General features: G+C 40.4%; 1 protein-coding gene across 3 annotated transcripts; it reads left to right on the top strand.

Moving 5' to 3' along the window:
* The first annotated feature begins 224 nt into the window (after positions 1 to 224).
* Positions 225 to 23,548, top strand: ANXA9 (annexin A9). 3 transcript variants are annotated; one of them, XR_007953063.1, is made up of 13 exons: positions 225 to 1,442; positions 2,250 to 2,338; positions 2,493 to 2,589; positions 2,901 to 2,995; positions 3,247 to 3,360; positions 3,650 to 3,740; positions 5,145 to 5,224; positions 5,607 to 5,666; positions 6,806 to 6,890; positions 6,980 to 7,075; positions 7,166 to 7,224; positions 7,403 to 7,588; positions 22,992 to 23,075. XR_007953063.1 is itself a non-coding variant. In XM_051992714.1 (13 exons), exons 2-13 carry the CDS (start codon positions 2,264 to 2,266, stop codon positions 23,395 to 23,397), a joined length of 1,038 nt encoding a protein of 345 aa, XP_051848674.1. In that variant the 5' UTR covers positions 1,218 to 1,442; positions 2,250 to 2,263; the 3' UTR covers positions 23,398 to 23,548. The 3 variants fall into 3 exon arrangements, 1 of the variants encoding a protein (XP_051848674.1); XR_007953064.1 differs by having other exon boundaries at positions 7,400 to 7,588; XM_051992714.1 differs by lacking the exon at positions 7,403 to 7,588 and adding an exon at positions 23,335 to 23,548 and having other exon boundaries at positions 1,218 to 1,442; positions 22,992 to 23,114.
* The last annotated feature ends 521 nt before the right edge of the window (positions 23,549 to 24,069 follow it).

Below are 24,069 nucleotides of genomic sequence, written 5' to 3'. Positions count from 1 at the left end.
CCTTAGAGTCTTGGAAAGCTAGGGTAGAGGGACTGACTGCAGACCCAAAACGGCCACCAGGGGGCAAGACCCCTTTCCCTGGACTTGCTGAAGACCAAGGTTCTTGACATGGGTGCCCTCTTGTGGGCTCTTGGAGGTTGTAGCTGAGGGACTTAAGGGAGCAGGTTGGACTATTCCCCTGGAGGAGCAATTAGGCACCTGTCCCAGGCATGTGGGCGTTATCTGTATTTTTTTAACTTAATTTAATTTTTTGGCATTGGAAAAAAAAGAGGACAAAGGTACCTCCCACCACTGGAATCTCTTGCCAGTGGCCTGGCACAGACTGGCACCATCTGCGTTTTAGAAGTCACCTGATCGTTAGGGGGTCTACGCGAGGTGAGGGAGGAGACGAAAAGCCCTTTGCCGGCTGCAAAGCCAGAGAGGGGGTCCCAAGGAGGACAGAGAGCCTAATTTGCCCTGGAAGTGGGGAAAGGGCTGTCCCCGGTCCTCGGAGGATCCGTTAGGAGATTTGTGGAGCTCTCCAGGGCCCCCGGCTGCACTCGGCACTGTTCACTTGCTGTTCACCTGCTGTTCTATCTGCCAGTGGGACCCAAAGGGAGGCAGGGCCCGGCTGCTGGGGTTGCATCACTTAGGCTAGGACAGCCAATAAAGCAAAAGGACAGCAGGGGGTAAAGAGCTGAATCTCTGGGCTCTGAGATCTTAGTCTCCCATGATCCTCACCCCCCACCGTGGCCTCTTGGGAATCACATTTCTAAGCTCAAAGCTAACCCGATGCCTTTTCTTTAGGTCACTTCCCCAGCCCCCACTATAGCATGCCCACCCAAAATCCCTCTTTCTGCCAAGACTTCTGGAGAGATGAGTGGGGTTTTGTCGAGACAGCCCCGGATTGTAAAATCTCTGCCCTGCTGCTCTGAACACAGCGCCCGGTTGTTCTCCACATCCAGGGAGTGGTGCAAGGAGGTTTGGGCCGGGACCCTTCTGGGGGCCTGTCCCTGGGGTGTCCCTCCTGGCATGTGCCCCAACAAGTTCTCCCCAGGTCTATCAAACCCGGGATCAGCCGAGAGCCTGTCTGACTTGCCCACTCTACCCTCCCTTCAGGGAGCCGGGAACCAGCCCTGCATTCTGGTGCCCCTACCACCTGGCCCCCTTAGGGAAAAGAGCACACAAAGCCCCCTGTGTCTGCGCTGAGCTGCTCCCAGGGAGGCTGTGGGACGCATGAATGAGGCTAGGCTGGGGCCAGAAGAAAGGCCAGGCAGGAGAGTGTGGGGGTGCCCAGGTACAAGCAGATCCTCTCCCACAGATGGGAGGGGCCGAGGGCGGGAGACACCAGCTGGTCTGGTCTGGAAGGGAGGTCACCTGATTCAGAACCCAGCCTGGTCCTGCACACGCCCCCTCCACTATCACCGAGAAGCTGGTCCCACACTCAGCACCCTCTGTCCCAGGTAAGCGCTCGGATCTTGTGCCCCCCCCCCACAATGGGGGCTCTCTGCGCCCTCGGGATGGGCTGGGCAGGGCTGCCTTTCACAGACACACAGGTCAACAAGCCCTCATCCCCCTGGACATGGCTTGTGCCCCATGGGTGAGAGAATCCCAGCCTAAAGCCAGATGAATAGGAGATGCGGACAAGCGAAGTGATAGATGGGATACAGGGGGAAAGCAGGGCTGGGGAGGAGAGGGCTCAGAAGCTGGGGCTTTGAGCTTAAAGAATGGGAAGGGGAGTCCTCACCTCTCCCCACACACTCATTTCCTACCTCGCCCGAGATTCTCTCCCACTGGGAGCTCAGAAGAAACCTAGGGTCCAGTCTGTGACTGAGACATAATGCCAATGGGAATGGTCGAAGGAGAGGTGGAAAAGGAAGGCAGAGGCCATTTCTGTGGAGGTGAAGGGGAAAGACTCCTTTAAAAATCTACTTTAGACCACAGGTCTGACATTAAAGGGATCATCGCCCGGGGTTTGGGTGAGTCCAGTCCGAGCTGTAGCTGTACTCCATTGCTGTGGCCCCCAAAGGGACAGAGGAACAGAGGGTCCTTTTTTCCTCTGCTTCTCTGGCTTCCAGTTTCAATCCTCATTCCCAAACCTGCCTAGCAGGTTGATGATGTTTTTTCTACACCAGAGAGAAGAAAAACTTTGGGTGGGAAGAGAAGGTGCAGGAAATGGGAAGGGGACTCTAAGCGCAGGAGGTCTAGGTGACAAAAAGGATCAAGAGGAATAAGGGAGCTCAGCTCAGCTCCTGCTTCTCTCCCCAAAGCTGTCAACAGCATCATGTCTGTGAGCAATGCAAGGATGGAGTCATCCCTGGTCCATGAGATCCTCAGCCACCTGGGCTTGGCCAACAAGGTAGGACCATGAGGATATTCTAGAATACGGGCTGGGGTGACCCTAGCGGCAGGTATGTAAAGAAAGCTTTTATCCACAAATCAAGGCACTAAAATGAAGCAGGTGATCTTTTTCTTGAACTCAACCAAATATCAACTCCCCTACGTTTCTATAGACTGCAGCTTGGGGTACCTTGGGGACTCTGAGGCCATTTTTGAGCTTCAACGTGGACAAGGATGTACAACGGCTGCTAGAAGCTATTGCAGGCCAAGGTGACTTTTCCCCTCTCATGGTCCTTCTCTCTGTCTTGCCTCTATGGGTTAGGGCTCTCCTTTCTCTGCTCTTAAAAATTTCTTATTATACAGAGTAAGCAGGAAACTGAAAATAAATTGGGACATTTTTTGCATGATCATTTAAAAACAAGTTACAGAAATCACCCCAGTCTAGTACCTCCTTAAGCACCTGCTCTTCTCAAAGTGATTCTAGCCCCAGTATATTTATGGCCTTGGTTTTTGCTGCATTATATTGAGTAATTCAAATTCAAAAACTCTCTGGTTGAGTTCTGCCCTCTGTCCTGGTTCAGGTGTGGATCAGGGCACCATAGTGAATGTGCTGACCAACCGGAATGGTGAACAAAGGCAACTTATTGCCCGAGCCTTCCAGGAGCGCACCCAGCAGGTAAGAAGACCAAGAGGGAGAAGCCCCTTGGGAGACATGGGAGGAACTGTTGACTTAGATAAAATGCACCCCTTTGTCCATATGAAATTGTCCCCAAGCTCATCATCTGGTCCAGACTGACCAACATGAATGTAGTATCGACCAAACCTCTGCAGTTCCACAAAATTGGCTCCTTTGCCTGTACATTCTAGTCAGCCTTCTCACTCTTGCCCACCCTGCTCTAGAACTTATTTACTGCATATTTATCCTAGGACTTACTGAAATCCTTGCAAGCAGCTCTTTCTGGGAGCTTGGAGAAGGTTGTGGTAGCACTGCTGAAGCCTGCAGCCCAATATGATGCCCATGAACTAAGGGCAGCACTGAAGGTATTAGGAGAGGAAATGGACTCCAGATATCTTGGAAACAAATGTATTGGCTAACCTGGGAGCTGCCTCCCCAATCTCTCAATCATTCCTTGGCCCCAGGGCTGGAGGGGAGGAGACCTTCTGACATCATCACCCTATGACCTCAAAGTCTGATCTTTACTTCAAATCTCATTCCTAAAGTCACTGGTCCATGCTCTCCCCCCAGAACAGAAATGGCCACGGGCTTCCTTCTGTCCTCACTTCCACTGGCATTATGTCTGTCACAGACTGGACCCTTGTTTTCTTCCAGGATATAAGTTCCGCTGAGGATGTAGGAGTGGAAATCCTTTCTACCCGTTCCCCACCCCAGCTACAGGAGTGTCTGACTGTCTACAAACGTGGTAATGGGACTGAATGGCCAAGCACTCAGGAGGGCACATCCCACTGAAGGGAAAGAAACTCTCAGTCTTCTCCCATCTTTCAGCTCCATCACTGTCCCTTTAGGGGAAGAGTCCTGGAGCCTAAATGCTGATATTTTACTTCCTGATGAACTCCTTAGGAGCCCTTCTCTCTGCTAGTGTCTTGATTTCCCCTTGGAAGAAAGCCAAATGTGGTTATTCGACAAGGAGAAGACAATTATTAGCCCTTTTAGCCTAAGGCTTGAGATTAATAATAGAGTAAGTATCTGATAATCACAAGGATATCCATTCCTCCCTCTTCCCTATCTCTCCTCAAACCCAGCTTTCCCTACAAAACATACAAACACACTCTTATCAGTCTCTGTCTCAAGCTGAATGGAGCCTGGCCCCAGCCCTGAAACTGGTGACTCTGGTCTTTCATTCCTCCCTCAGCATACCTCTTGGGTGCCAGATTCCTATTGGCCATGGCCCTACCCAGCCCAGCAGCCAGATGCCTTAGCCTTGAATCTGATGTCTGCTTCTTCCCTTTTCCCTTTATTCCCTATTTATTTCTCTCTACATAATAATAGCTAGTGTTTCTGTAGCACCTTAAGGTCTGTCAAACACTTTACAATTATCTCATTTGATCTTTGTAACACCCCTGAGAGGTAGACGCTATTATCATGATCTCCATTTTAAAAATAAGGAAACTGAGGCAGAAAGAAGTTGAGTGACCCACTCGGAATCACACAGCTAGTTTCTGAGTCAATTTACCTTAGGTCTTCTAACTCTAAAAGCCAGTTCTCAATTTTCTCCCTTCTCCATCCTTTTTCCTTATGTTCTTTTCCTCAGAGCATCAGAATTTAGATATCCTCTCTTCCAGCTCAGATCTAGAATCATTTTTCCCTCTATAAGGAAACCCAGACTTAAGCATATTGCCTCCAAAGCTGGACTCCGTCCTTCCTCCCTTCCTCTATTCTTTCCTTCTTCCTTCCTTCCCTTTCTTTCTACCTTTCTTCCTTCTGTCCATCCTTCCTTAATACTTTCTTCTCTCCCATTCTCCCTTCTTTCTTCTTCTCTTTCTTTTTTTTCTCATCCCTTAGTTATTGTAGTACTGCTATGGGGCTTTGAGATTGTTTAATGACAACACAAAGTCAAACAATTTCCCTCCCAACACTTGGCTGTGTACATGTTACTTACAGTTCAGAAGTATTTCCAGGGATGGGCACCTTAAATGCCAGGAGCCTGGGACTACCAGCATCATTTGGTTCTGGATACCGGAGCTTGCTGGGTGCCATAGATCAGGTGCTAAGACTAGCTCTGGTGGTTCAGATGAGAAAGATTAGGAGACCATATCAAACTTTGGTTCCCCACTCACTCTGATATTTATTCTGGATCCTGCCCTAGATTTTGGGGTGGACATTGAAGATGATATGAGATCAGAGACAAGCGGCCTCCTGAGGGATCTGCTGCTAACGTTGGTTAAGGTAAGGAAATCAGAACTTGTGTTCAATGTGAGGGATCTAGGGGGATGAAAGACAAGAGAGAATTCCTGTGGGAATAATAGCAGGGGAAGGTTTCAAGGAGTCCTGGGGCTTAATTTCTGTTGGTCACACAGGATAGTGGAAAGAAGGTTGCATTTGTGGGGTCAGGAATCCTAGCTTTTCTATTTGCCAGCTGGGTGATTTCTCTGGACCTCTGTTTCCTCATGTGTGAAATGGGGATAATCACATTCCTTCTTCTCCAAGGGAATAGTTTTAAGGGAAAATGCTTTTGCAATAAATGTGAGGTGCTGTTTAATTCTTATTAAAGCCATTGACTGAGCTTCCCTCTCAAAATATATCCCCTAAAATCAACACTAACTTCCAGGGAACTCGGGAGAGCTATTCTGGGATAAAGGATTACAACCTGACAGAACAGGATGCACAGGTGAGTTTGACCACCTAAAGGCAGCCCCAGCTATCCCTCAGCCCCACATGGAAAAATAATTGGGAGCGGGGAATAGGTGCCCATCCCCCAGCTTCAGGCCTTCCTGGGACATGTCTGGGAGACAAAGAAGGGTCCCACTAACACCTCTGTGTGTCTGACCATATGGTTCATTGCCTCACAAGAACTGAGATCACTGACTGCTGGATTCCCATGTCAGAGGCTGGTTGGGGTTAGGAAAATGATCAGGACCATCCTGGAATGGGGCCTGGCTTCGGCCCCAGAATTTGAGGGAGTCCCACCCCTGGGGAGGCTGGGAAGCCCCTGGCCCAGGGCCTGCTCCCTTTTGATAAGGCACCAGCTTCCTCTGGCCCCCAGCCACATACCTCTGGGAGAGGGGAGAGGTCTGGTGCCCTTCTGCACATACCATGGCTTTCTTGGCAGCTCCAGGTGGCTGACCCCTGCTGCCCTGCCATCACCATGGTGATGGGCCTCCCTTCCCCCAAGCCCTTTGCCCTTGGTGGGGGGTGGGGCAGGAATAGTAGCAAACAGTCCCAGAGCTGGCACGCTCACTATTGGAAAAGGAGTAGGTAACCTGGCGGGCTGTCCAGGGGTGGTCTAGGCTCACAAACCCAGATTTCCAGCCAGTGATCATTTCAGAGGAAGGGTTCCTACATACCTGAAACCCCCAAGGGGCAGTGTCTAAAATACCCAGAGTGAGCCCATCACTTCCCTCCCCAAACCAGACCTTCTCCTTATTCTTGTCCCCCCCCCCCCCCAAGCCCAGGACAAGCCTATTAGCAAGAGCATGGTCCAGACAGGATGGAGAGCTAGGGGAGGGGCCGTAACCTGTGCTAAGGATTTGGAAAGGATTGAAGAGGAAGGGCTCTTGGGCCAGAGCCTGGGTCTGCAGGTGGAGGACATGGGAGGCGGGAAGGGAAGTGGGGGAATTTGGGGGAAGCGAGAGAGCCCTGATGTGTAGGACAAGGATACCTCGTTCCTTGGGGGGATTAAGGGAGCCATGGACCCAAGGGATGGAGCGTGGGACCTAGGACTTGACCCAGGATCTTCCGTGGGGAGTAGAGGATTCTGCCACAATTTTTCAGGTCCCTTGCTCTTCTTGTCTCATTTCTTCCAACCAGACATTACATGAGGCTGGAGAAACAGGCACAGGGGCAACATGGATCACGATTTTGACCCAACGAAATACTGAACACCTCAACCGAGGTAAGATGGAATTTACTGAGCTGACTAGAGTCCCCTCTACTATGTTCGGTACCTCCCGACTTTCCTCTTTCTTCCTCCATTCCCAATAGTGTTTGACGAATACCAGAGACATAATGGTCAGGAGATAGAGGAGGGCATCCGGACCTGTTTTCATGGAAATGCCCAGAGTGCTCTTCTCACCCTAGGTGAGAACCTGCTCCGAGCCCCTGTGCTCTGTTGGGATGGGGGCTGGGGTCCACCTAGTTGCCTCCCTCATTTTCTCCTTTGCTTTTCAGCCTCTGTGATCAGGAACACTCCACTGTACTTTGCTGAAAAACTCTACCAGGCTCTCCAGGTGAGAGGGGGAGACACACCCTGGAAAGAGGGAGGAGACCTAAGGTTGCAACCAATGTGACACTGGTATATTATTAACATATTATCCTCTTGATCATCTGCAAATTATTGCTTGTCTTTAATATGCAAAGATGATGAACCATAAATAGAGCTTATGCTTGGGATTCTTTTTTCAGTAGGAGTGATGGATGGTTCCATATTTACAGCCTCTACTAAAATCTTCCTCTGGTGCTTCATTGTACTGTAGAGGTAAACCTGGGTTCTCCAGGCCTATCCCACGGGAGCTCAAACACTGGCATGGTCTACCTAGATATAAAGGCTTTGGATAAGGACACAGGGGAGCTATGTCTGTTGTTCATATTCAGGTGGGTGGTCTTTTTTTTTCCCTTGGAAAAATTCATGTTGACTTAGAAGAGAATGATGAAATACAAATAAACATTCTAAACAGATTTTTCCCACAAAACCTTTCAGACTTGCAGCAATATCTGTATAGACTTCAAACACTCAAGCATAATATACTCTCCTCTTCTCAAAGGAAGTAGCAGGAAATGTCCCTCCCTCATATAACCACAAAGTCTTATTGATGATTTGAGGTTTGTTGTTGTTGTTTTTTGTTACCAATTATGAGAAAGACAAAGTCTCAAAAGTCTAAGTATCAAAGTATCAAAGTTTTTTTTTTTTTTAAATGTTAGGCAAAGGATTGGTTTTTCCCCAAAAAAACCTTTTAATGCCTTTATTTTTAAAAAAAATTTAGTATTTTATTTTACCTCAATTACATGTAAAATAATTTGTAACATTTGCTTTTAAAACTTTGAATTCCAAATTCTTTCTTTCTTCCTCCCTACCTCCTTTCAAGAAGAAGGCATGCAATTCAATATAGGTTATACATGCGTAGTCACATAAAACATTTCCATATTAGTTTGTTGTAAAAGAAAACATAGACCAAAAAAAAAAGGATCTCAAGAAAAATAAAGTTAAAAAAAAAACACTTTAAACTGTATGCAGACACCATTATTTCTTTGTCTGGGAAAAGGATAGCATTTTTTCATCATAAGGCCTTCAGAGTTGTCTTGGATCATTGCATTGCTGTGAATAGCTGATTCACAGCTGATTATCTTAACATATGGCTGTTACTTTGTACACAGTACATTTCACTTTGCATCAGCTCTTGTTAAGTCTTTCCAGGTTTTAGAGTATCCTGCTTATTATTTCTTTCTTTCCCCTCCCCCCAAAATTTATTTTATCTAAAGAAACAGAATAATAAAAAAGAAACACATAAAAGGAATGCAAAACAAAACAAAAGAGAACATTGTCATATCCCCAGCAGAACATTAGGGAGGATTCAAAACATATAACAATACCAGTTTAAGAAAATATATATAGGGGCAGCTAGGTGGCTCAGTGGACAGAGCACAGAGAAGTCAGGAGGACCTGAGTTCATAATTGTCCTTAGACATTTAACACTTCCTAGCTGTGTGAAGCTGGGCAAATAAGTCACAGCCCCAATTGCTCCAGTAAAGCAAAACAAAACAAAAACAAAAAGCATATATATATATATATATATATATATATATATATATATATATATTATATATATATATATATATATTATTCATGAGTGTCCATTTTTTTCTTTACTTCCTTGTAAATTGTTCTTTGGTTCTCTGCTGCGTCTTTTTTACTTTATTCTTTTTTCCCCCTTTCATCCCCACCTTGCACCCCAAGCTGTTAAGAAAGGATATATTTATATATACTTATGTAGATATATACATACCTACACACATTCACACACACAACCCACAAACACATAGGTCTTTCCTATCCCTGCTGATCTTTTGCTTTAATTCTGCTCTTAACTTGCTTTGCTATTACTTAACCTCCCCCCACCCTTTGCTTTCCCATTTGCCCATCCCTCTTCCCCTTATTTCTTTAAAGATTTTGGAGGATGCTATATCATTCATAGTATATATATAGTGTTGCCTATTTAATCTATTCCTGATGTGAGTAGGTTCTTAGAACTATGAGCCCTCCTCCCCCCTCTAATGCCTCTGTGTCTATTCTTCCTCTGCATCTCATTTGTGTGACATAATTACTATTTTTACCTTAAATCTGCCCCAATCTATCTTTTGAGCTGTCATATTGTTAATGTCCATCTTAAACATATCCTCTAAATTTCCCATGTAAAAAAAAAATATATAAGCAATGTACCCTTGTTGAGTTCCTTGAAACTGATCTTTGATATTGGCTGTTATATGTTAAATTTTCAATTAAGTTCAGGTTTCACTGATAGAAAGTCCTGAAAATCTGCAAGTTCATTGAATATCCAGGGATATTCAATTTTTCCCATTCAGAATTATAAATAGTTTTGCTGAATATGATATTTTTGACTGCAGGCTTAGTTCTTTTGATTGTCAGTAGATATAATTCTAGGACCTGTGATTTTTTAGTGTGGCTTCTGATAAGTCTTATACAATTGTAACTGTAGCTCCATTGTATTTGAATAGTTATTTTCTTGTTTCTTGTAAAATTTTCTCTTTGATCTAAGGGTCTTGAAATTTGGCAATAATGTTACTAGGTGTTTTCCACAAAGGCTCTTCTTGAGGTAGTGATTGGTGGATTTTTTTTTTTTTCTATTTCTACTTTCTCCTTATGTTCTATTATTCTAGGACAATTTTCTTGGATTATTTCTTGCATTATTATGTCAAGATCCTTTTGTTTGGTCACAGCTTTCAAGCAGTCCAACTTGTCTTATATTTTCTCGATCTGTTCTCCAAATCTATCGTTTTTTCTTATGTTTCACATTCTGCTCTATTTTCCCATTCTTTATAATTCATATTTCTTGGTCTCTCATAGCTTCACGGGCTTCCCGTTGTCCAATTCTAATTTGCAAAGAGTTATTTTTGACTTTGAGACTCTGTATCTCCTTTTCTAGTTAGTTAACATTTTTTTCCATAATCTTGTTTTTCTTGGATGGTTTTTGTTAGTTTTTCCTCAATGAATCACATATGATTTTTAAATTCTTTTTTGAGTTCTATAAATTCTCTCTAGATAGAGAGCCATTTCACATTATTCTTTGGGATAGAATCTTTCTTTTGTTAAAGTGTCCTTCTCTGAGGATGAACCCTATTCTTCCTCATTTCCAATAGTAGGTTTCTATGGTGGAGTTCTTTCTTCTTTGCCAGTTCTTTTTTTTTTTTTTTAAATTAAGAAGTATTAGTATAAACTCCTCTAATCTTGGAGTTGGGGGTGTCTCTGGCTTCATCTCAGTTCTCCCCTCTGAGTAAAGAACCCCAAATCAAGAGCTCCACCTTCCTGTAAGTGCCAGCAGCCAACAGCATCCACACTCACCAGAAGCTGGTTCCTTCTTGCCCAGGGCTGGTCTTTGCAGCACGGACTGAACATTCCCTCAGTCTTCCCAGACTCAAACCTCAACTCCACAACACAGGGGTCCTCAAATTTTTTAAACAGGGGGCCAGTTCACTGTCCCTCAGACTATTGGAGGGCTGGACTATAGTAAAAACAAAAACTTTGTTTTGTGGGCCTTTAAATAAAGAAACTTTATAGCCCTGGGTGAGGGGGATAAACAGCCCTCAGCTGCTGCATCTGGCCCGTGGGTTTTAGTTTGAGGACCCCTAGGCTAGGAAGTGAAAGTTTCTGTGGTTTCTTCTGAGGCTCTAGCCACATCCAGCTAGCCCCGGGGCTCCCCACAAGGTGTCTCTATGGAGTTGGCTCGGAGGTGTTTGCTCTTCACCAGATTAATCCCAGCCCTGAGTTTTACTTCATATCTTTTCCAGTCTTTCTTCAGATCTGCTTGGGTTTTATCTGGAGGATCCCTGTTCTGCCCTAAATCTTCTTGATTTTTCCCAAGTCTATGTTCTCCCTGAGGCACAAATTAGTTCCATTTGTGTAGAAAATTAAGAGAACTTAAAATTTACTAACCTATTCTGCCATCATCCCAGAATATTCCTCCCTGTTTATTATTTCTTATAACACAATAGTATACCACCACAATCACAAATCATAATTTGTTCAGCCATTCCCCAATTTGATGGGCATGCCCTCAATTTCCAAATCTTTGTCAACAGAAAAGAGCTGCCATAAATATTTTTGTATATATAGGTCCTTTTCCTTTTAAAAAAAATCTCTTTTGGAATACAGCCCTAAAAGTGGTATTACTAGGTCAAAGAGTTTGGTTTTATATCACTTGGGACAAAGTTCCAGTTGCTCTACAGAATAGTTAAATGCATTAATATCTCATTTTCCCCACATCCCCTCCAATATTTGTCATTTTCCTTTTCTGTTCATTAGTCAGTCTAATAGGTATGAGGTAGTGCTTCAAAACTGTTTTGATATGAATTTCTTCAATCAATAGTGAACTAGAGCATTTTTCATAGAACTATAGGTATCTTTGATTACTTCATCTAAAAACTGTTCATATCTTTTGATCATTTATCATTTGGGGAATGGCTCTTATTTTTATAATTTTGACTCAGTTCTTTATATGCCTAAGAAATGAGGCCCTTATCAGAGGAACTTGCCTCAAAACTTTTTCAGAGTTACTATTGCTATTTGTATTTCCCTCCATCTTATTTCTCTTTCCCCCTTTTTGTTTACTCTATTCTCTCTCTCCTTTCACTCTGTCCCTCCTCAAAAATGTTTTGCTTCTGACTACTTCAACCCCTGATCTGCCTCCTTCTATGACTCCCTCCCTTCTTATCCCCTTCCCCTCCTTCTTTCCTGTAGGAAAAGATAGATTTCTACACATGTTGGCAGTATTTAAAATAACACTTTACGATGCTGGCTACAAGATAGTGAATTTTGACTGTAGAGATTCTTGAAGGCTGCTTCTGAATGTATAGATAAATTGGTGTTTTTACTTAATAGAAGCGGGGCTACAAACACTGTTGAGATCCCATCTGTAGGTCCTTCAATTTTTTGAAGTAAATGATGAATTGGCATTAACCTGTCTATATCCCTAATCCAGCCCCTTGTGACTAAAACATTTACTCTGTTAGGGTTGTTGCAGAAAACTTATTGTGCACCAAAGGTCGAGGTGGCCTCTGTACTTTCTCTTGGCAGAATCCTATACTCTAGCATTACTCAAAGGCTGTTAAGGTTGGACTTTGTGAGTATAAAACAATGTAAAATTATCTAGCTCTTGTAGGGATTGAACCCTAAGCATCATTGTCTTACACATTGTACTTGCTTAATAAATGTTTGTTGAATTGTTACATATAGAAACCTTAATTGGAGTTGATAAGATCAATGAGGAATACATTTATGCATGCAAGCTTACATACATACACACATATATACTTGTATAGTTGTTTTATATATGTCAGTGTCTTACCCTGCTTTTTTACCTTTTGTCTGAAGATACAAAGATCGATCTGGTGTTTGAACCTCTTTAGTCAAGGATTTGAGGCTGCGCTCAAGGTGACAATGATTCACTAAGAGAACATAATTTAATTTCCTCAGTTTCCTCATCTGTACAATAAAGTAATTGGCTTATTACAAATTTGCAGAATTTTTGAGCTGAAAGGGATCTCAATGACTATATCCATACTACAAAGTTCTTTTTTAAAGAGTTCTAATGAGAGTGTTTCAGGAAAGTTGGGATAAAAAGCAGCTGAGCCACATCAGGATAGCCATTCACAAAATTTTATTACTTCTCAAAAAAAAATTATTTCTTCTCACAAAGAGAGAAGAACAGATATCAACAGGGAACAGTCTCTAGGAATTACACTGTGGGGAAATATAACAAAAGCCAGAGCCCCTTAGAGCTAAAATTTATATGAAATATCTTTTATCATTTTAATTTATTTTTTTATTAGCATTTTTTCCTTTTTAAATTTTGAGTTCTAAATTCTCTTCCTTCTAGCCCTTTCCCCACACACTGAGAAGACAAGCAATAGGATATCAATTATCTGTGTGGAATCATACAAACCATATTTCCATTGTAGCCATATTTCAAAAAAAGCAAGAAAAATAAAGTGAGAAAATTATGCTTCATTTTATACTCAGAGTTCATCAGTGTTCTCTCCGTGGAGGTGGATCTCATTTTTTTCATCTTGAGTCCTTTGGAATTGTCTTAGTTTCTTGTATGAAACAGAATAGTCAGGTCTTTCACAGTTGATCCTCATTACAACATTGCTTTTACTATGACAGTGATCTCCCAATTGTCACTTTACTTTGCATCAGTTCATATAGATCTTACCATGTTTTTCTGAATCCATCTTCCTCATCATTTTTTGAATCACACTAGTACTCCATCACAACAATTTGTTTAGCTATTGCTCAATTGACAAGCGTCCCTCAATTTCTAATTCTTAGCCACCACAAAAAATTGCTGCTATAAATATATTTGTACATAGAGATTCTTTTCCTTTTCTTTGGATCTCTTTGGGATACAGACCTAGCAGTGGTATTACTGGGTCAAAGGATATATACATGGTTGTTTTCCAGAATGACTGTCCTAGATCACTACTCTATCAACACTTTTTTAGTGTACCTATTTTCTCTTCCTCCGCTTCAGCATGTCATTTCTGATAAGTATAAAGTGTTACATCAGACTTGTTTTAACTTGAATTTCTCTAATCTATAGGGACTCAGAGCATTTAAAAATATGACTATAAATAGCTTGATTTCATCTTCAAAAAACTGTTTCTATCCTTTGACCATTTATCAATTGGGTAATGGCTTTTATTTTTACAAATTTGACTCAGTTCTATAATCAGTATATTTTCAAGAAGTGAGGCTTATATCAGAGAAAATTTCTGTAAAAATTTAATATTACTTCATTGTCTATGTCATCTTTTAGCATAATGTACTTTCCCTGGTTATCCCTTTTAATTAAGTCTGGTTTTGCTTTTGCTTTGTCTGAGATCACAATTGCTATCCTTACCTTTTTTACTTCAGCTGAAGCATGTTATATTCTGTTCCAGCTCTTTATTTTAATTCTGTGTGTCTGTCTTTGTGTTTCAAATGTGTTTTTGCAAATAATATATTGTTGGATTCCAATTTCTGATCCATTCTGCTATCTGCTTCCTTTTAGGGTAAACTTAACCCATTCACATACACAGTTATGATTACTAATCATGTATTTCCCTCCATTTTTCCTATTCCTTCCTTCCTTTGTTCCTTTCTTCCTTCCTTCTTCTTCCTCCTCCTCCTCCTTCCCCCTCTTCCTCTGCTCTTTCTCCCCCTCTTCCTCCCTTTTCTTCTCCTTTTCCTCCTCCTTTCTTCTCCCCTCCTCTCCTTTTCTTCTCCCCCTCTTCCCCCTTTCTTCTCCCACTCCTCCTCCTCCCCTTTCTTCTCCCACTCCTCCTCCTCCCCTTTCTTCTCCCCCTCTTCCCCCTTTCTTCTCCCCCTTCTTCTCCCTTTCCTTCCCTTCCTCCCCTTCTTCCTTCTCCTCCTCCTCTTCCCCTTCCCCCCCCCTCCTCTCTTTCTTTTTCCCTCTTGTCTCTCCTCAAAAATTCATTTTGCTTCTAAACACTGACATCCCTTTTTTATCCTTTCCCTCTCCTTTCTCTTATCCCCTTTCCCTCCTATTTTTCTATTGGATAAGTTACATTTCTATATACAATTGAGTGTGTTTATTCTTCTGAATAATCTGAACCAATTTCAATGAGAATGAAGTTCAGGCATTACTTGTCACCCTTCCTTATTTTCTTCTCCATTGCAAAAGTTCTTCCTTGCATGACTCTTTTTGTAAGAAGATTTTTTTCCATTCTACTTCTCTCTTCCCCTTTTTCCTAATGCATCCTTCCTTTTCACTCCTATATTTTTTTGAGATCATTTCAACATTATCAGCTCACACTTTCTGTCTACATTTAACTGCCATAATAATGATAAAGTTTCTAGACAGACAAGTATCAACTTCCCATGTAAGAATGCAAATAATTTAACTTTATTGAAGCCCTTATGATTACTTTTTCATGTTTATGTTTTCATGCTTCTCTTGAGTCTCATGTTTGAACATCACATTTTCTATTCCGTTAGTTCTCTTCTTTTCATCAGGAATACTTGAAAATTATCTATTTCATTAAATATACTTTTTCTTCTGAAGGATTACACTCATTTTTGCTGGGTAGGATATTCTTAGTTTTAATTCTAGCTCCTTTGTCTTTCAGAATATCATTTCTCTGATCCTTTAATGTAGAGAGTACTAAATCTTATATAATCTTGATTATGGTTCTGTGTTATTTTGAATTGTTTCTTTCTGGCTTCTCAAAGTATTTTCTTTTTGACCTGGGAGGTTTGACATTTGGCTACAATATTCCTGGGAATTTTGATTTTGGAATCTCTGTATTTGGAATTAGGAGATGATTGGTAGGTTCTTCCAGTTTCTATTTTGATCCTCTGGACCTAAGATATCAGAGCAATTTTCATTGGTAATTTAAAAAATATAATGACTAGATATTTTCTTTGATCATGATTTTCAGGTAGTTTAATAACCCTTAAGTTAACTCTCCTTAGTCTATTTTACAGGTCAGTTTTTCTTTTTCTTTCTTTTTTTTTATGAGGCAATTGATGTTAAGTGATTTGCTCAGCATCATAGCTAGTAAGTGTTAAGAGATTGGATTTGAACTCAGATCCTCCTGACCCTAAGACCAGTATGCTATCCACTGCAGCATTTAGCTGCCCCCAGGTCAGACTTTCTGATGAGATATTTCACATTTTCTCCTTTTTTTTTTCATTTTTTGACTTGGTTTTATTATTTTTTAACTTCTCAATAAAGCCATTAGCTTCTACTCAGCCAATTGTAATATTTAAAGAATTATTTTCTCAGTGAGATTTGTCCCTCCTTTTCCATTTGGCCAATGCTGCCTTTTAAAGGATTCTTTTCTTCAGGGAATTTTTGCACTTCTTTTTCCATTTGACCAATTCCATTTTTTTCTTTTTTCTTCTTTTTTGTGCCTCTTTTACCAAGCTGCTAATTCTCTTTTTGTAATTTTCACTCTTATTTCCACCCCCTTCCCCAATTTTCCTTTACCATTCATCTCTTTTTTAAAAACTCATCCAGAAATTCTTTTTGGGTTTGAGTTCAATTAGCAATTTTCTTTGAGGCTTTTTTTGTAGTTGTTTTCACATTGTCTTTTGAGTTCATGCGTACAGGAAAGTAAACTTTCCTGTGTAATAGCTTTTTATGGTCAAATTCTTTTTCTTGGTTGTTGCTGTTGTTGTTCCTTGCTTCTTTTTCCAGATTTTTTTTTTTTTACTTTGAACTTTATGTTAAAATTGGACTCCATTCATTTGAAGGTGGGAAGGCACTGTTCCAAGCTTCAGGCTTTTTTTGTGCTACTCTTTTCAGAGTTAGTTTGGGGTCCCACAAGTTTTTGGTGCTTCTAAGGTCATGAGATCCTGGGAGAGGAATGGATACTGCTCTTCTGGTCTTTACTTTGGTCTTTGTCTAGGAAGGGCTCCTGATCTGTAAGGAAAGCATTAGTACTTGTCTTTGCCTTGGAACTCTGACCAGACCCTTGTTCCCTTGTGACCAATCCCCAGTCCTCCTCTCTGCCCTGGAACTATGACCCACAATTGCATATGGGCAACAGAGTTGCCAGTCAGTGCCAGCTGCACCCAGAGCTGTCAGTATTCTTTGTAATCTCTTTCCAACCATCAATCTGTCTTATTGTCCCTGGGCTGAGAACTCCCAAAACTGCTACTGTTTTCACCACCAAATATGTGAGCTCTAGACTAGCCCATACTTCTGATGCTACAAAAAAAGTCTCACCTCAACCTTTTGTTGGTTCTGTTGCTTTAAAATTTGATTTGGGGCATTATTTCAAAGTTGTTTGCAGAAGTGTTTTAGGAGTTCAACTGGCACCTAATCCATCATCTTGGGTCCACCTCAAATTTATATAGACTTTTAAACAAAGAGACAGCATGATGCTGTTGCCCTATTTATTGTAACAATAAAGTAAGGGTATTTTATAACTTGGCTAACAAGAAGGGAAGAATGAGGAACAGGATGTAGGGAACATAACCCTAATTGTACAGCTAAACAAGAGACTGAATGGGATTCATGTCCAGTCTCTAAATTTATTAACCTTGGTATACATATATCCTGGGAAGCTGGGACTCCACCATTCAAAATGGTTTTTATTGGTCAACAAAAGAGAGAGAAGGAATAAGTATTTATATATTATCTACAATGCATCAGACTCTATGCTAAGGATTTTACAAGTATTATCTCGTATGAACCTCACAAGGAGTAAATTTTTTTATTTTATTTTTTTCCAGTTGAGAAAACTGAGGCAAACAGAAACTAAGTGACTTGCTAAATGTCACACATCTACTAAATGTCAGAGGTCAAGTTTGAATTTTGATATTATTTTATTGTCTATGTAACGTTTTAGCTTAATGTAGTTTCCCTGTTTATTTTAATTAGGTTTAGTTTTGCTTTTGCTTTGTCTGAGATCACAATGCTAACTTTTTACTTTAGCTGAAACATCAGATTCTGTTCCAGCTCTTTATTTTAATTCTGTGTGTATCTTTCTGTTTCAAGTATATTTATTGTAAATAACATATTGTTGGATTCCAATTCCCAATTCATTCTGCTATATGCTTCCTTTTATGAATAAACCTCTATCCCATTTACATACATAATTATTACTAATCATGTGTTTCCCACCATCCCATTTTCCTTCTGTCTCTGTCTGTCTCTCTGTCTGTCTCTCTCCTTCTTTTCTTTTTCTCTCTGTCTCTGTCTCTCTTTCTCTTAGCTTTCTTTTTTTTCTCATAGTATTTTATTTTTCCAACTACATGTAAAGATAGTTTTCAACATTTATTTTTATAAGATTTTGAGTTCCAAAATTTTTCTTTTCTCCTTTATCTCTCCTCTCTCCAAGACAGCAAGTAATCTGATATAGGTTATGTATATACAATTATTTAAAACATATTTCCAAATTAAGCACATTATAAAAGAAAAATTAGAACAAAAGGAAAAAACCACGAGAAAGAAAAAGCAAACAAACAAAAAAAGGTGAAAATAGTATGCTTTAATCCACATTCAATCTTTCTCCCTTTGGAAACAGATGTTCTTTTCCATTCAAAGTCCATGAATCCATTATCACTTAAAGCAGTTTGTTTTACTTGGGGATAACTTTAATTGCTGGGAAGTCAGTAATTTTTTGTTTGTTTCTTTCATAATATTAAGCAGAAATTTGCCTCTTTAAAACTTTTGGCTCTTGTTCCTTTTTTTTTTTTTTTTTAATTTTTTATTTAATAATTACATTAAATTGACACTCGTTTCTGTTCCGATTTTTTTTTCCCCTCCCTCCCTCCACCCCCTCCCCTAGATGGCAAGCAGTCCTTTATATGTTGGATATGTTGCAGTATATCCTAGATGCAATATATGTTTGCAGAACCGAACAGTTCTCTTGTTGCGTAGGGAGAATTGGATTCAGAAGGTATAAATAATCCGGGAAGAAAAACAAAAATGCAGATAGTTTACAGTCGTTTCCCAGTGTTCTTTCTTTGGGTGTAGCTGCTTTTGTCCGTCATTTATCAATTGAAACTCAGGTCTCTTTGTCAAAGAAATCCACTTCCATCAAAATATGTCCTCATACAATATCGTTGTCGAAGTGTATAATGATCTCCTGGTTCTGCTCATTTCACTTAGCATCAGCTCATGTAAGTCTCGCCAGTCCTCTCTGTATTCATCCTGCTGGTCATTTCTTACAGAACAATAATATTCCATAACATTCATATACCACACTTTACCCAGCCATTCTCCAATTGATGGGCATCCATTCATTTTCCAGTTTCTAGCCACTACAAACAGGGCTGCTACAAACATTTTGGCACATACAGGTCCCTTTCCCTTCTTTAGTATTTCTTTGGGATATAAGCCCAATAGAAACACTGCTGGATCAAAGGGTATGCACAATTTGATAATTTTTTGGGCATAATTCCAGATTGCTTTCCAGAATGGTTGGATTCGTTCACAACTCCACCAACAATGCATTAGTGTCCCAGTTTTCCTGCATCCCCTCCAACATTCATCATTATTTTTTCCTGTCATCTTAGCCAATCTGACAGGTGTGTAGTGGTATCTCAGAGTTGTCTTAATTTGCATTTCTCTGATCAATAATGATTTGGAACACTCTTTCATATGAGTGGTAATAGTTTCAATCTCATCCTCTGAAAATTGTCTGTTCATATCCTTTGACCATTTATCAATTGGAGAATGGCTTGATTTCTTATAAATTTGAGTCAGTTCTCTATATATTTTGGAAATGAGGCCTTTATCAGAACCTTTAACTGTGAAAATGTTTTCCCAGTTTGTTGCTTCCCTTCTAATCTTGTTTGCATTAGTTTTATTTGTACAAAGGCTTTTTAATTTGATGTAATCGAAATTTTCTATTCTGTGATCAGTAATGGTCTCTAGTTCATCTTTGGTCACAAATTTCTTTCTCCTCCACAAGTCTGAGAGATAAACTATTCTATGTTCCTCTAATTTATTTATAATCTCGTTCTTTATGCCTAGGTCATAGACCCATTTTGATCTTATCTTGGTATATGGTGTTAAGTGTGGGTCCATGCCTAATTTCTGCCATACTAATTTCCAATTATCCCAGCAGTTTTTATCAAATAATGAATTCTTTTCCCAGAAGTTAGGGGCTTTGGGTTTGTCAAACACTAGATTGCTATAATTGACTATTCTGTCTTGTGAGCCTAGCCTTTTCCACTGATCCACTAATCTATTTCTTTTGGCTCTTGTTCCTAATTCTACCCTCTAGAGCCAAACATGACAAGTCTCATCCTCTTTCTGTATGACAACTTAAATACAACCATCATATTCCTAATTGAGTCTTCTCTTCTCCAGGGTGTCAGCAATGGCCCTTCCAAATTTACAAGGAAGATGTTTCCTATTATTATTATCATTAGCACAAAATCTAATCCTTTCATTCTAGATTTATCCAGATTCTGTCCATATTTTCCAAACTAAAACTGGACACCTCAAATTTTAGAAGTAATAACATTGTAAAAAATTCTCGGATTTTTTTTGGTAATCAATATTGCTGTCACACTTGTTAAATCCTTATAAAATCCTATATGGAAAAAACCAACAACAAATTAGTAGATTTTAAGTGAAGAGACTGTGTGCTTGGGGGCTCCCATTTTTTATGCCGTTCCCAAAAGTGACATGTGACCTTTGCTATATCAGATTTGACTATTGAAATGTCAATAGTACCTATACAACTTTAAAGAGTAAACACCAGATTCATTTATTATTTTGTTTAAATGTCTGTCCAATAAGCATATTTCCAACTCAATTGGTAACTAACTAGCATCTTTTAATTAAGAACAAACTTTATTTGTGCCAATGTTCATTTATCTTTACTCTTATGAGAAAGTGGCAAAAAAAATTATGAGATTTAGAAAAGCAAACTGTGGGAAGGTTTATTTAGTATAGATTTAGACCTGTTTTTTAAGTTTTAAGTCTCCACCATCCCACCTGTGAGCTGCTATGTCCAAAGTGGGGCAGGAGAGAAAAAATAGGTTTGGAGTGGTCTGTGGATACTCCAAAAGATGACTTTAGCTTCAAGAAATCTGACAGAATTGTTCTCAGAGAGATGCTAGTATGGTGTAGAGATGAGAGCATTAGACTGGGGTTAGGAGACCAGAATTCTCATGCCAACTTTCTCTGTGATTTTGGAACAGCTCAATCTGTACTCTGGACTCAAGATTCCTCATCTGTAAAAGAAGTAGTTGTTCTATTCTCTTCTGGATGTGACATCTAAAGTTGTTTTCAGATCAATTCTAAGTTAAGCCGTGTTTTGGGCTGCATTTCATCTTGTAATAGAAAGCAGCTCAGGGCAGCAAGATGAATTTTGTATCGTCAGAAGATCTAGGCCTGAATCCCTATGTTGCTGCCTGCCTTTGTGATTTTGACCAAGTTATATCATTCCTTTAAACCTTAGTCCTTTCATATGGGGATAGCTAGCTGACACAGTTGCCAGAGCACTGTTCAAATCCAGACTCAAACACTTAATAGCTACATAATTAGGGACAAGTCACTTAACCGCCATTGTTTACTGTTCCCATCTACCCCTCTTGTCATTTCCAAGGTCTTGGACCTTGAAGAGACTTGAAGCCTCTAGAGGCCATCTTCTCTATTCCTTTTCTTTTAAACAAGATGACTCTTCACTAAAATCAGAAGATGGCTTCTGAGAGTCCTTCTTTCTCTAAATATAGACTCTAAAGACTTATCTCATAATAAACCTAATACACTATAAGAATCTGAAGCATCAGAAATTAAATTAATTTAGTTTAGCTCTAATTTCAAGTATATTTTGACAAATAGAGGCAAATATTCATATGGTAATATAATTCTAGTAATATGTATACTTGAAAGCTGGAACTATTATCAAGTAAGCTCTGGTGTCAGTTAACTAGATGATTCCATTCCTTAACAAGAGTACTTTAGATAAAGATAAATTTATTGATTTTATTAATTCTAAATATATATAATATAAACTATATTAGTACCAAAACCCTCTGTTGTAAAAATGTATCAACTTATTTCCATTAGAAAATAGAATAAGCATTTAAGAAATAAAGATTACAACTTTGTATCACTATATTCCTCAAATGTCTCCATTTTAAGTTTGCACATTTTTTTTGATCTCCTCATGGCACGGCCCAGAAAGCAAAGGATAGAAAAAAAATCATTGATGTTGGACCCAAGGCCAAAGAATAAAATAATGAAGCAAGAAAAAAGGAATATAACATGACCTTTATCATAACATGAGCAAAGGCCAGAACTAGACTCCAAGAATCTTTGCTTTGTTTTCTTGAAAATTAAGGTGAACTGAGAGACAATGATCAATTTATTTGTACTTTTGTGAAGTATAAGAAATCAAAGAACAGAATTGGGTAGGTGGGGAAAGCAAGGCAATTAGTTATAAGGCTGGCAGCATCATGTGTGGGGACAACATGATTGGCTGGAAATTGGAAATGAGAGGCTGGCAACAACCCCCTTCTTCCCTCCGGTGACTAAGAGAGTTCATTGTTTGAGTCTACCATACTTCTTTGGATAATAAAGCACACATAGCTTTATGGTATAAAGACATTAGACCAGATTCCCGAGTGTCCACCTGCATCCCTCAAGGATAACAGATTTCCTTGAAACAAGAATAGAGCAATGATTAGCAGGAGAATAGAACTTCTAAACTTCACTCATAGGCAAAGAGACAAATCTGGCTTGAGCAATCATTCTAAATGGGACAGTAATACAGAATAGGATCAACTATAGAATCAATTATAAAATGATACAGAATCCATTTAATTTCTTCACTTCCCTCTCAGACTACCATTAAGGGAATTAGAAACTATTTCCTGTAGTCATTTCCTTGTGAATTATAAGGACAATGTCAGTCTTAGAGTTTCGGGTCCAGTTTTCAGTTCCTTCTGCCTCTATGTCCATTAGCATATGATCTGGACCTATCAAAGCTGGTGGTAGTATCAGGTGATAGATGAAAAAGGGTACCACTCTATTGGGATCCTCGGCTAATGCCATAGGATGCTGCGAGACACTCGGATCAAGTTGTCCTTTCTAAATCATTTCTCACCCAAAGGCAGCAAGCCTTTGTGAGTAATGTCTCTTGGTCCTTTTTGTCTATTGGATAATTCAGAACTTCTTCCTTTTTTTTTACTCCATTTTGAGGATTGGTGATTCAGTTACACCATCCATTCCTTGCCATCAGCATCCATTTGCCTAATATTTAACTATCCCTTGCCCATTTCCCCCTCCTCTAGGGAGCTGAGCCAAACTACCAAGTCTTGATGCGCATCCTCATCTCTCGAAGCGAGACTGACCTCCTAAGCATAAGAGCAGAGTTCAAGAAGAAGTTTGGAAAGTCCCTCTATTCATCTCTCCAGGTCAGACCAGGCTAAGGGACCCACCCCTGAGGGGCAGTTCACTCTCTTGTGCCCCAGAGTCCATGTTCACATTCTGTCACCATTAGTCCTATGGGCTGAGTTCAGTGTTTATTAGTGGCTCCAGGGAGGGCATTTCTCCCTGTGGGTGATGGGCTGGGGGAAACTGAATCTGGAGCATGGGGGGAATGGGCTTATTGATACTTGATTTCCCTCTCTTCAGGAGGCCATGAGAGGGGACTGCCGGTCAGCTTTACTGGCCCTATGCCGGGCTGAAGACATTTGACACGCAGCCCCCAGAACCTTGTGTCTACTGCTCCCATCTACCCCTCTTGTCCTTTCCAAGGATTAGAGACTTGAAGGCTCTAGAAGCCACCTTCTCTATTTCTTTTCCTTTAAACAAGATGACTTCACTAAAACCAAACCGGAATCTCTCATTCGCCCCTAAATTTCTTCTATAACCTCGATAAGACTCGACTAAATTCGATATGCCAGAGTTAAGGATAATCTGCTCTCTTGGCCTCCAGCTGTGCCCTGGCTCTTCCAGTCTTTACAAGGCACTTATGTTCAGTGGAGAACCTCACACGTGCCTAAACTCTCCAGGCAAATTTATGGTTTGTGTTCTCTTAGGGGGAGAGCTGGATTGGCTTTGATCTGCACTTTCAAAACACAAACAGCAACTGTTTTCAGATCCACTTCCTCTACTCCATATCCTCTTGTCTGTTTCCCAGCCTCACCATTCATTCTTCCTTGGGGAAGAAAGACAATAATATAGATCAACAATTAAGAAAAGCGTCAGAAGGCAGAAGTCACTAAATCAGAGGCTGCAAGAGAGGAAATATCTTCCATGTTAGGTGGGATATAAGGAATTGGGACCAGGAAATCTTTTAGAACTTCTGTGATCAGCATGTAGCCTGTCCCAAATCTCATGCACCAAGTAATGATTTAGAATCAGAAC

The sequence above is a fragment of the Antechinus flavipes genome, chromosome 4 (genome assembly GCF_016432865.1).
Source record: "Antechinus flavipes isolate AdamAnt ecotype Samford, QLD, Australia chromosome 4, AdamAnt_v2, whole genome shotgun sequence".
NCBI classification, from domain to species: domain Eukaryota; kingdom Metazoa; phylum Chordata; class Mammalia; order Dasyuromorphia; family Dasyuridae; genus Antechinus; species Antechinus flavipes.
Note: the sequence above shows the minus strand (reverse complement) of the source record. Positions and strands in the feature narration are given on the sequence as shown.

Coding starts and splice junctions, on each gene's coding strand:
- ANXA9 (XM_051992714.1), top strand. CDS start 2,264: ATGTCTGTGAGCAATGCAAGGATGGAGTCATCCCTGGTCCATGAGATC. Junction 2,590..2,900: donor AGAAGCTATTGCAGGCCAAG/GTGACTTTTCCC, acceptor GTCCTGGTTCAG/GTGTGGATCAGGGCACCATA. Junction 3,741..5,144: donor TCTGACTGTCTACAAACGTG/GTAATGGGACTG, acceptor ATCCTGCCCTAG/ATTTTGGGGTGGACATTGAA.